The following is a 13,534-nucleotide window of genomic DNA, read 5'->3' as shown; positions in this document are numbered from 1 at the left end:
TCCTCATGTTTTCCTACCCAGCAAGTGTCTGCATACTCTAGCTATCAACCTCCAACCTGTTGAATCACTGAGATCTGAATGTGTAAGAAAAAAGCCACAGCAGGGTGGTGGTGGTGGTGCTGGTGGTGGTGGTGGGTGGAGGGGAAGTTTTTTTCGTATTTTACAGAATTACTGAAAACAGAAATTTGGGATCTAGGCACAGATCTGAACCTTCCTCTTCTTGAATACACATCCAGCACACACTGATGAGACAAATATCACAGCCATTGCCCATCATGAGAATGAATGCCACCTGGTGGCACTGCAGGCACATGATGAGGTAAGTGAAATATATAAGCACCGCAGTGACAAATGGGAAATGCTAGTGGTGATACAGGCCACAAATTGGAAAATCCACTGACATAAGTGACTTCGGCAAATGGCAGATTGAGACCCAAATTTCATCCAGTGTATGCTATGTTCAAATATCTTACGGGAACGCAGCCGGGTGATATCAACAACAACCGATATTTCAAAGGAGAATCCTGACATTTTAAAGGGAATTCCCTTGCACAGCACTTACTTGCCACAGTTATCCTTGAAAATGGCAGAGTGCTCCTGTTGAAATATTGTCAGTTGTTGACAACATAACCCGGCTGCGTTCTCAAAAGTTACTTATTAGTTGAATGTTGTACATACTGAAAACTTGTGTTTCACATTGTTTACCTCTTTGGATAAGAAATGTATCGCTGCTTGCAGAGATTGGATAAAGGCTGCAGCAGTAGAGTAAGATTGCACTGTGCGTTGTCATGATCAAAATACTGTTCCGATGTTTGCCAAAATTGAGCATCATATTAATTCTCCTGCAACCAACTGTATGAAGGAATGTACTTGCCTAGCTGTTGTTCATGAAAGAATCCATTATACTCATCGACAGTAAGATTTTATTTCCAATGAATTGTTTCAGCTTAATTTAATGATTGCTTCAAAAAGTCTGGCAATTTCTTATGACTGGCTAGACGTTGCTTCATAATCCCAACCTGACTATGAATTTCGTTCTGTAACTGCCCGACACAAGGTGAAGTTTGAATGCTTCCATGGATTGGCGTCTAATACTACATCACAACGTTCTGTGATAAATCTCATGGCGAAAGCTTTTGACAACACAGCTTTAGCCACATTAGGGAAAGGTTTAAATTTTGTGCTGATGCTCAAGTATTTGTCAGCAATTGATTTTATTAGCTCTGCTGAACAAGCTGTTTTTAAACTACCTCCTGACTTTGCAGAGGCGGCAAGGAGGGAGGCACGTCATGTGTTGACCGGGACACTTCCATCGAAGAGTAACATCACAGCAGTTGAGAGGGCTGCTTTACATTCACTTTTGAGTTGGTCTTGATACTGTTATTTTACCTGCAGACAAGGACAATGCTACCGTTCTTTTGGGCAAGCAGGATTATGTTCAGAAGATGCAGTGTTTACTGTCTTGACTCAGCATATCACAGGACTAGTGCTGACATCACAATAAACACTAATAGACTGAAGTAAGATTTAACAGCCTCCTGAAGAAAAGTTTCCTGTCACAGCAGACTATCAAGAGTCTTAATTCTCATTGTGCTGCTCCCACTAGGTTATATGGCCTTCCTAAATTCCACAAGGAAGGGGCTCCTCTTCATCCGATAGCGAATAACATTGGTCCTGTGACATATCATGTAGCAAAATACCTTGCTACTCTATTGGGCCCTGTAGCACGTCAGTGTAAGGATCACATTAAGAAGTCAGTGGATTTCTTACATCAATTAGGGGAAATGCGATTGCATGACTCCTATTCTAACAAATTTTGATGTTCTCTCTCTCTCTCTCTCTCTCTCTCTCTCTCTCTCTCCACTCGCATTCCTCTGTCCAATTTCTTTTTTTCCTTCTTTTTTTAAAAAAATGGTAGACTGAGGTTCGATTTGATGGTGAATTAATGAACCATTTCGACATGTGTTGACTCCTATTCACTTTTTATTCGAGGACCAGTACTATGAGCACACAGATACATTTACAGTGGGAAGACAGCCCTCATTCATTATTGCCAATTTGTTAACAAAACATGCCTTGAAGCAGATGGCTTTGACATCTTGTGTTATTTATCTGGCCTCCTGACCATGAGAATCTAAATGATTTTTTCGAACACTTGAATTCAATCCACCCGAATATTTGTTTACTGTGGAGCTGGAAAAGGATATGTTGGTCAGCAGGAAGGTAGAAGGTATGTTAGGACATTCCATTTACAGAAAGCCTACTCACACTGACTTGTATTTAGAGGCTGATAGTTGTCACCACTTAGTTCATCATGAAGGGGTACTTCATACCTTGGTTCAGAAGATCCATGTCACCTTGGAGCCTTACAGTTTGTCAGATGAGTTAACCCATCTTCACGTCACCTTTTGTCAGAAATGTTATAGTGACAGACAGATCAGATGTGCGTTTCGTTATCAACCAACTGTGAACTGCACGAGTGATGATAATACTGAGGAGGTACCAAAAATCTACAATTTTCTCACCTTACACAGGGAACATTTCGAACAGGACTGGTCGGATTTGGGAGAAAAATGATGTGAAATGTGTTTTTGACCACCTTCTAAAGATCAGGGTCATTTTAGGTTCTCTAATGGGTGATCTTGGTTTGCATAAGGCAGTTGTTTAGCATATTCTTTGCAGCTGTGGCATGTCATATATCAGTCAGCCTATCTGGACTGTGGAGGATTGGTGTACTGAACTTCAGTGTCACACTTGCTTACAACAGCCGAGCAAATCCGCCATTGCAGAACATATGTCTTTGCACCAGTCATCCTATGAAATGTAACAACATGGAGATTCTGCCATGAATCTCTAGCTATCTGGATAGTGTTGTTATGGAAGCAACTGAAATTAAATAAGAAAATAACCTTTGTAAATAGAATGGTGAGTTTTGTTTAAATCCTGCCCTTCTCCTTGTCAAAAAACAGGACAGAGTTAATACTACCTCACCCATTTATTATTAATTTCACTATTGATAACTTCTAACGTCAGTCATCTTCGGTTTGTGTGAGGGCGCTTGTGTTTTATGGTGTGCACGTATGTTATCTTTCCGGAGTTTCTCTACAATCCGAAATTTTAAATTCCCATATGGCTCAGCTCCTGGAAACTGGCATCTCAAAAACATTGAAGTTGGTCAGCTGTACAGACACTAGAGGACAGTGAAACTACAAGTTATGCCTTGAAAATGGCAGGGTGTATTCTTGTCGAAATATTGGCTGTTGTCAGCGATGTCACCCGGGGCTGCAAGCTATATGAAATGGCAGATTGTTATGGCTCAGCTCCTGGAAACTGGCATCTCAAAAACATTGAAGTTGGTCAGCTGTACAGACACTAGAGGACAGTGAAACTACAAGTGTTGGACATCCACACACCAACACAGAACATGAAGATCTGAAGCTAGCCCACTCTGTAAAGCAGGACAGGTGGCAATCTGTAGCAGGTCTGATGACAGAATACACTGTTGGTGCAGGCACATCATTCAGTGTAGATGTTGAACATGACTCCACAGCAGATGTCCCCATGTTCCTATACTGACCAAATGAAGTTGCCAATTACGATTGGAGTGCACAAAAAACCACTGAGATTGGATCGTGGATCAACGGAACTCAATCTCAGGTAAATCAAGTTTCTTGTTACATCGAGTTGATTGTTGTGTCCAGACATGGAACTCAATGAAACACATCCGGCACATGATATGCCACAACTCAGCTGTCAATTACTTTCTTAAATTTTTCTGCTTTTATTTTTATGTACTTGCATAAGTAATTGACGCCCATCGTCATCACAGCATGTAATAGTTAGGTATAAATGTAGATGCCACAACCTGGAAGTGCTTTTCATTATGAACAACATAGTCAATTCTGAGGTGAAAAGTTGAACAATAAACTAACTGCGTAGTGTGTACATAGATTGTTCCCATGATCTAGTAATGGCTCTTCCAATTACAGCCTGAGAATTCTTATGACTGCTTGTAGCAGACAGGTGGAGGAGATGTACAAGGTATGCTGCTTGTCCATGAAGAGCAAGGTTTACTTTGTTAATTTTGTATGACAACACAATATAAGTGACTATTATTTCAAAGGAATTTTGCATGGAATGGAAATGATTTATACCTCACCACTTTACAGTACAGTGGCATATTTACTGAAAGGTTCGCTAGATGTTGCTTTATGATGTCTGAGGACTTTACTTGATTTTTAGATTAGAAAAACTAAGCACAGTCATTACTGACTGCATCTAACCTTTCTTACTGACATAAGAAGCATTAAAATAACACTTAACACATGTCACTGTAAGGAAATGACTGTTCATCAAATGGTCACAATAATGCATTCGTGAGCAAGCTTTAAAATTTAAAGACAGCTTGGTAAAGGAAACCTACCATTTTCTAATGTCTTTCACCAATGGAATTACTTCCAGATATGTCATTGTTTACTCATGAAACAGTGTAGTCCCTCAATAGTTTTAAGGTTGCAGTGTAGACAGTAAAATGAAAAATATTTAGTATTGTATTTTCAGGTGCACCAAATATTGCATTTTCATATTAGTGACTAGTAACAAAATTCTGCTCCAGTAACACGAAGGTGTTGAAGCATCATAGATTTGTTACTGTGATAATTAAAAATGGTTACTAAACTGCATACAAATACAACTGCGAATGTCTATGTCTGGGCTGACATTTTGTTGAAAACAACTTTATGCAATAGTCTCAGGTTCACAAATTAGTACTAAAAAAGCATCTGCATCTTAAGCTGCTAAGGATTTCAAACCCAATATTGTCATTTGTAAGTAAACATAAAAAATAAAAAAATAAAGCACTTCAGTGGTGTACTCATCTATGTAATCCAACATTTAATATTCAAAACTATTTGAAAATACTGACAATCATTACATTCGCCAACTAATGACAGGAAATGTACACAAGTGTAGCATATCATGACATAAAACTATCTTGGCATTTGTCATAGCAGCTGCTCAGCACATGCAATGTGTATTCTTTTCACCAAAATAAAAATCAATTTATCAGGTGCACAACCATTTTTGTTTTCATGAAATAGCTTGGCATTTCCTGATTAACTGAGTATATTAAAAATAATAATAATAATAATAATGAGCTAATGGGCGATAAGTGGAACCAAATAATGGAATGAGTAACGTAATTGAATGAGAAAATTAAGTGTTCAGCTGTTACTGAAGATCATTAACATGATATTGAAACTATAAGTGTACATTATTGTAATTCTATTACTAGCATTTCACCCAGGATTTTTGGCATAATTCAGTAATCATGCGTCCACTGACCACATTGACATGGTGACTAACACAACGAAATCTCATTTGGTATAAACAAGGTATGAATCCTCAGCCAGCTATCAAAATATTGGTTTATGTGGATTCACAGAGACACATTAAGCAAATACTGGGGTGTTTCCCTTGACAAGAACAGGGTTAATTTTCTCTTCTATCCTTTTCAATGAGAGTTTGAATAGCTCTAATAATCACCTTAATGGGATGTTTCTTTCAATTCAATATCAATTGAAAGTATTAAGAAACATCTATCCTTTAGGTGTTACTTCATAATCATTATGTGCTATATAAAATAACTTGTGAGACAGGCAGTGGAGAGGTAATGAAACACACAAAGTACTGCCAATAATTCTAGTAGACTAAAATCCAACTTCAAATGAGGCCATTTCCAGAAGCTTGCGCAAGTGAAACAGATATTGTATGGATGGGAGAGGTCTGACATACTTCCTCAAGCACACGGTTCTCCTCAGAGTCACAGGAAAAACAGCCTTTTCTTTACAAAATAAAATTGTGTGAACAAATGCTTATGGAATCTCACAACTTTTAAACCTCACACTTGTGGTATGTCTCTCATGGTTGAAACCTTAAGTAAAAATGTTATAATATTTGAACAAGAAGGTGAATGAATACTTACCAATGTTGAGACAGGGGTAACTTGTACAGAGCTGACATACAAATTAAGACATGGTCACATTTATGGATATCAGTATGTTTGAACAATGTGTCCATTCTGTAGGAGGAACAAGGAAGTCCACCAAATATCTTTATGAATACAGACAAGCATTAAATATAAAAGGAAAAAGCAGTAACAACAACACCAGAGCCAAGATTCAGACGCTACACATGTAAAAAGAGTGTCATCTACAACCTACGCAAAGAAACTCATTGTGATCAATGGAAAGAAACAGGCACGTGAACACAAAAAGATGAGAAAAGCACTGGAGAAAAATAGAAATTTAAGGGTTGCAGGAGCCAAAGGAAAAACTGGAAGGAAACTATCACGAAGAAATATGAAAGAGCAACAAGCAATTGTTTGTCTCTAGAGCAGCAACAAACTGAATAAAAATTGGGCAAACAGTGATAATGTGAAACACCATTGATAATACGCTGTGTGTACATTAAATTAATAACCTATCTGGTTCCTTTCATCGCATTATGCACTACCAAAATGATCGTTTTGTGTGCTCAAATTGGTAGCATTATCTTTGTGGAAGCAATTCACACACCACACACATCACCACCACCACCACCACCACCACCACCCTTGATGTGGGCTCTGGATTAATTTCTGCAATCCTATCGTTCTTACTCCGGAAACTGGAATTGTTATATTTCTGTAACCAGCAAATCCTACTGGGTCTAATTTATGTGTATCAGCACTAATTCTTGTTACAACTGTCTTCTATATTTCAAATACAAACAATTTTATTATCACCCACTTTGATTTAAAAACCTGGCACTTGCAGCGCACCATAAACACCAGAATCCTTTCCCATGTAATAATGATATGAATGGGTATCCAAATACATGATAACTATTCTGCCACCCATGAAAGGTGCTATCCTAGTGAATAACAAACTGTGGAATTAGAAAGGGATTCACAATAACCTCAACTGAGTAATCATTAAACCATTTCAACAAAATGACCGAAAAGCACCACATAAATCTAATACAGATCACCAAGACCAACTGTGGAACCAAAAATATGTTGGATGTAATTCCAGACTTTCAGTGAACTAATTCCCTTCACATATATCACCCTAACCAACATATGAAAGAGCTGCAACAATTTATTAACATGAATTCAGTTTTACGGCTAAAAAAATTATGTAAGTTAACACTAGTGATTGAATGATATTAATATGATGGCCTGAATGCCAACTTACCTGCTGAACAATTGCATATATCAGAACTGGAAGAAAATTGACATCTAGAATAAAGTTTCTATCGAAATTCTCAAGAATCACAGAACATGCAAGAAAAAGCATACACCAGGATCAACCAATATAAACTGTAGCCACATTGATTCCTCCTTAGTTCAAATGGCTCTGAGCACTATGCAACTTAACTTCCGAGGCCATCAGTCGCCTAGAACTTAGAACTAATTAAACCTAACTAACCTACGGACATCACACACATCCATGCCCCAGGCAGGATTCGAACCTGCGACCGTAGCAGTCGCTCGGCCCCAGATTGTAGCGCCTAGAACCGCACGGCCACTCCAGCCGGCTCCTCCTTAGTCACTCTCTCATCACTCAATAATTTGTAACCTGTGTAGCTTCATATTCTCTGATTCATCATGCATTATGGGTTTTGAATTTGCTGTGGATACCACGATACAATGCACTGTTAAGTACTAAACACAAAATTTTCGTTTCATAAACGCTTTGTTACCAATAAATAAATTTTTGTCAGCCCTGTCACCATAGTGTCTGCCTAAACTTGGTCCACAATATAATGTTCCAGTAAAACCTCCATCTAATGATGAACCTGCAGTGGCTCAAAAACTAGTTAATAGTATAATAAATTTTATTTAAAATCCAAAAAAGTGACTGTTTGCACATTTATACCCAGATAAACAGCCACGAATTTATTTTTTCTGAAGTTCACTTATTATAGCTACACATTTATTGGTTTAGTACACAAGTTATGTAATGATTTCCAAACATTTTTAAGTACGCTGAAAATTTACACTTATCACTAAGACAAAGAACATAAAATCAAAAACAAAGTGCATGCAAATTAATTAGAATTACACCCAAGTTACAACTGGCTATCAATGTCAGTGGATACTTGACATTTATCAATGTTACACAAGGCATAAACTTCAAAATCCTAAATGCTGATCACTTCAATTCTGTAATAACAAAAACCTGAACTTTGTGAATGATAACAATTAAAAAGGGCAAAATATGATAAAGTCAAGCTTTACGTATGAGCATAACAAGAAAATGGAAACAGAAATAAACTGACATTAACTTATAGCAAATTATGCCAAACTGACACAGTAAATACAAGGTTAAAAAAAAAAATAACAAACTGTAATTTCAATTGCCAGTGACATGTCTATAATTTACAAGCATTCCAAAAAAATATTGTGGAAACATTCATACATATGCACATATGTACTCTAGGGCTACAACAATAAACTTGGGTCAACTGTGTTAATGCTTTACTTCAAAACATTTATTAATGAACTACAGGACAAATAGAAGTTGAAGCTATATTATGCAACACAAAAACGAACACACACATTGGAAATGCAAAGAAATATTTAAAACTTTAGCTTTTGTTGCACTTGCTGATAAAGACAGTTAGCTCTACAGATCTCTTAAGATAGCATTGAAGCACCTTTGCCAATGCTATTTGAAAAGCTATGGCAAAGAAACTGGATATTTCACACACTCAACTGCCCTTTTCAGAAAGTTTAAAAATTAAAACCATGGGACTTATTTTGACACTGAAATCAGCTTTTCTAAAGTTGACTAACATAAACACTATGGTGTCATTCGACAATAAATTAATGTGTACACTGAATAACATACAACACATAAACATGCAATACATGCAATGTTTTTGTACTTCACAGTAAGCAAGTGCAGATGTACACAGATAGACAATGCACTCCCCCCTCCCCTTTCCTCCTGCCACCACATGTGTGTGTCTATAAACATTACCTCTATACCTTCTTGTTTCAAAAATTAATTATGAGTAAACCTACTCTCTGCTGAACTGTACAATATTTAGGGCCTAAAAGTATGCAAGAATGTGAAGTTGTACATCCTTTTTGTGTCCTGTCTCAGCTAATCTTTACTTATGCCTTTGTTCCAGACAGATGAGATAACATTAATTTTGGATATTTGTAACAGATGATGATGACCACCAGCAACCAGGAACTGGGTGAAACCTATACTTACATTGAGTAAGAATACAAAAATAATGGACATTTTCATTCACCATACTGACAGACAAGCACAGAAATGTTCACTGCAAATTAAATATCACCATATCCCAGCACTGTTAGTGTTTGTTTACTTGCTCACTGTGACCACAAGAACCAAACCCCATCCAAAACGGATTACTCAGAGCCTTCACTGAATCATTACAATTATGGAAAGCAATTGTGGTATGTACACTGTAAAATAATGACACTGCAACTATCCTCGTTTCCTCCCCCTTCTTCTTTGCCTTTCAGTACCATACTCTTCAGTGATAGAAGTCTGATCAAAGCAGTCACTGCCCATAAATTAAACTTCCCCAATTTGTATACCAATACAATGCATCATTACATGCTCCTGTCAATTTAACTCAAATATATAGATTTAAGTACTCATTAATTACGAAGCCAAACAGTAATCTTTACAGATGTGATGCAAACAGCACAAGACACCAGTCACTTATATCTAGCCGACAACATTAAATGGGAAGGGTGGAATGGCTCCATTCCACATCATTCCTTGTGACACTCAAGTATTTGTGAAACACATTCTCAACATAAAGGTTGCAAAGTAAAAACATGCTGCTTACAGCCAAAACAGTGCACATATATTTACTTTCACTAAATCAATTAAACAATTGATTTCTCTACCCAGCCACAAAGAATGCACAGTGCCATTAATAGTGGAACAGCAGAGTGCAGAAGGTAAGCCAATGAGACTCAAATTTCATTACTGAAATATGAAACAGGCTACTGTAATGTCAACTGCATCATCATAACAGTAGTGATAAAAAAAAAGCCATCAAATTTCAGTATTAGATGGGAATCTGAACACTCAAGTGTCAAATACTATGGACAAGTATGATTAAAAAACTGAAGATTGGCTATGTGCAATTTAATAGAAGATACTAGGCTACACCTATTACAGGATGGTTTTCCTTAGCTAAGCATTCAGCATGAAATGGTATGCTGGCTCCATAAATAATAAATATGATTAATCATAAGAAAAACTTGAATTTTATATGTTCCCGGATGTCTGCACCACATCTGGTCTCAATTCACAATAAAAATCCACTAGATCTTACACAACTAAACAACTGCTCAGCAGAGAGAAGTAGTCATAGGCAGAGGAAACCAGGAACTGGATGAAACCTATACTTATAATGATTAAGAATACAAAGATAATGGACTTCTCATTCACCATATTGACAGACAAGCACAGAAATGTTCACTGCAAATTAAATATCATCATATCCCAGCGCTATTAGCATTGGTTTACTTGCTCACTGTGACCACAAGAACCAAACCCCATCCACGCACATAAAAGGAAAGAGAAGAAATTACACAAATATCTGTCATAATGCTCAGTTATTGTCACAAAAGAAGTAGCTTTAACACGTACTGGTAATTGCTGTCACACTACATCACCATCCCAAAAAAACTACCTAAAGGTTAAAAGATCAGTTGTGCGCATCTTATAGTAGACACAAGGCATTTTTGGTTAGAAAGCTACCACAACCATATTATGTAAGTGAATCAACAGTGATATTTTATCATCTTCCACCTCATTAGGACATTTATGAATAGGACGGATACAGGAACTGGGACTAAATGAGTTATTACTTCTCTTCTGCGTGTTCCATTGCTGTTGCTGTTGCGGTTGTTGTGTTCCCCTGCCACCATTGTTCCCCAGAGGTGTAGCCAAGCCGAAGTTGTAAGCATGGTGCATCATTAAAGGCGCCAACGGTACTGTGGAATTGGATGGCACGTCACAAAGATTAAGAGAGTTCATAAAAAGGATACAAAACAAAAGACTTTTCTGTTCATATCAATTCCCACTTTTGACTGAAAAAGTTGAGAGAAAAAAGTATTTAATGGGACAGAAAAAAATTAAATGCTTCTGCTACGCAGTAAACCCTTAATGATGTTTGAAAAATAAGCCAACCACACCTACACTTACAAATACCTCACACCATATAATACAAGGTTGATAAGAATGTAAACAAACCCAAGTACAAATATGATATAAAAGTAGGCATAAAATATTTTTCTTCAATGTTTTTCGTACCTACATTCTCAATAAGTGACTAAACATCACCATAAATGTGACACCATAACATCAGCAAAAACTGATAAAACAACTGTCAATCAGTTGCAACGTTCTTGTAAAAAAGAAAAATGGTGATCTCCATTTTAAGTCGATATGGTAATATTTCAGTTACTAAAATTTTTATCAATTACATCATGCAATGTAAAAAGTAACACAAACCACCACTTTAAAAAATTCAATTTCAATCTACAAAAAGCAGTCCATGCACATGCTGCTATCATGCTATTACTGAGAAAAGTGAAACGTGAATGATGTAATGTCATGCGAAGTGGACAACAGTTATTTGTTTACATCACAGAAACGAGGGCAACGAACTTTCCATTAACACGAAAAAAATCCGATAAAACTTCACCTTTCCTGACCAATGAAAGTTACCGTTTTCTAAACACGTGAAGCTTATTGTTAACAGTTTAAAGCAAAGTGAACGCACATTATTTTCATTACTCTCTCTCAGGTTACACTTTGTTTAGTTTGCCATGGTCAATTACTATTCAATCATTGTTTACTAACAAATCGGACAGTTGCACTAAAATCACAGAATACGGCCTAAAAAATAAACTACTTAAAAAACTGCACGATGTAAACAAATTACTGTTTTAATTACTGGTAATGACAAGTAAATGTAAGTTAAACACACATTGAGAAGGGTTTCCTTGTGACAAAAGAAGCCGTCACACTGCCCTTTAATAACCATCATACACGCTTCAGTTCCTCGAGAGAAATCAAATATATACATAACAAATAACTGGACACTTACTTCATCATCCACAGACACTGTCCACTGAAACTTACTTTGAATACAAAAGTCCTAGCACACTTGGCCATTATGTCAAATAACATGTTATATGATGCATTCTGAGATTCGTTCTTTACTACTAATTTATAAATATCTAATATTTTTTCTTTGTTTTAAAAGAAACGACGGACGTACCGGACGAGTCAGAAGGCCCTTGGAAGGAGTCAGTCATTTTCTGCCGCTTGTTTGGCGGCCCGTCGACGAGATGATCGGCCATATCTCCCTGTTTACCAAGCCGTGTCTACTAGCCTACACAGTATCGTATTTAATGGAATTTGAATCCACGACGCACGGTTCTGCTTGTTCCCGACAACATAAATAACACCTCAGAAATATCACTGGAATAGTTCGACGAACACTGCATCCCTCAAGGCACATATTAATACTCCAGAGTCAACTACTGAGCTTAATGAAGCCCCAAATTGGCGGATGAGCCTACACAGTCCCACTCTCCATCTTCCGACGGAACTGCACAATGATCCAAAAGTAAATCACCCACAATTTTTCAACATCATACGTCTTTTAACATTTATGGACCAAGTGCGGCGGCACAAAACACTTCACGTCTCTAATACAACGCACTAGCGTCCATTATTAGAAGGAAAATGACGGTAATTTGAAGAATAATATCCAAATTTCCACACGATCCCAGTAACTCAAAATGGCGGCTGTTGATGAAAAGTTTTTCTACGCTTGTCAGAAAATTTCCGACTATTAATGAGAACTCGGGTCTGCCATTGGTCGATGTGCACCATGTGATCGCCAGGAGGGCAGCTATTGGCTTCAGCTCCTCACGACCGCCATCGTGACGTCATGTCAGGAGCCGATGATGCCCGAAGTGTAATTGGTGTTGTAGAAGAATCGGGGACCGCGCAAAATGTTTAGTTCTGTGAAGTATTAAAGGAGTTGATTTAAGCACTGTGCATCACTAAGAAAATATAAGACATAGGGACTACTGTTGTGTCTGTTTTAACATGCGAGTCTGTTGTAAATATTTATTATGAGAAGTTTTAACATGTCGTGCATCGGGAAGAATTACAAACGAAAGTGAAAAATGTTATTTTCATGTTAGCTACAGTTACGTGTGTATCTTGATATATTGTGATTTTGATATAGTAAAGTATATTAATTTTTATTGTTCATGTTTTGCCATTTTGTTGTTATATTTACGTAACCTGACAGTTTTAGTTACACAGCGTTTTATCGTGTAAGCTGTATAATGTAACAACAGATACGGTCTCCTCAGAAAACTGTTATTTCTTTCTACTGCAGCAGCATAGCATTGTTTGACGCAGAAAGCAGTGGTTGAAATACGGTGCCCAACAGAGTGAAGCGCAAAACT

General features: G+C 37.3%; 1 protein-coding gene across 1 annotated transcript in view; it reads right to left on the bottom strand.

Annotated features, from left to right (window-relative positions):
• Window positions 1–12,848, bottom strand: part of LOC126473473 (histone acetyltransferase p300) — a 171,376-nt gene extending 158,528 nt beyond the window's left edge. The window contains exons 1-2 of the mRNA XM_050100549.1: window positions 12,328–12,848; window positions 10,910–11,035 (exon numbers count right to left, since the gene is read on the bottom strand). Coding sequence (XP_049956506.1) covers window positions 10,910–11,035; window positions 12,328–12,409 — 208 coding nt within the window. The 5' untranslated portion in view covers window positions 12,410–12,848. The remainder of the gene's footprint in view (window positions 1–10,909; window positions 11,036–12,327) is intronic.
• Window positions 12,849–13,534: the final 686 nt, after the last annotated feature.

Source organism: Schistocerca serialis, chromosome 4, assembly GCF_023864345.2.
Source record: "Schistocerca serialis cubense isolate TAMUIC-IGC-003099 chromosome 4, iqSchSeri2.2, whole genome shotgun sequence".
In the NCBI taxonomy this organism is placed as follows: domain Eukaryota; kingdom Metazoa; phylum Arthropoda; class Insecta; order Orthoptera; family Acrididae; genus Schistocerca; species Schistocerca serialis.
This window is presented reverse-complemented; position numbering and strand designations above follow the sequence as displayed.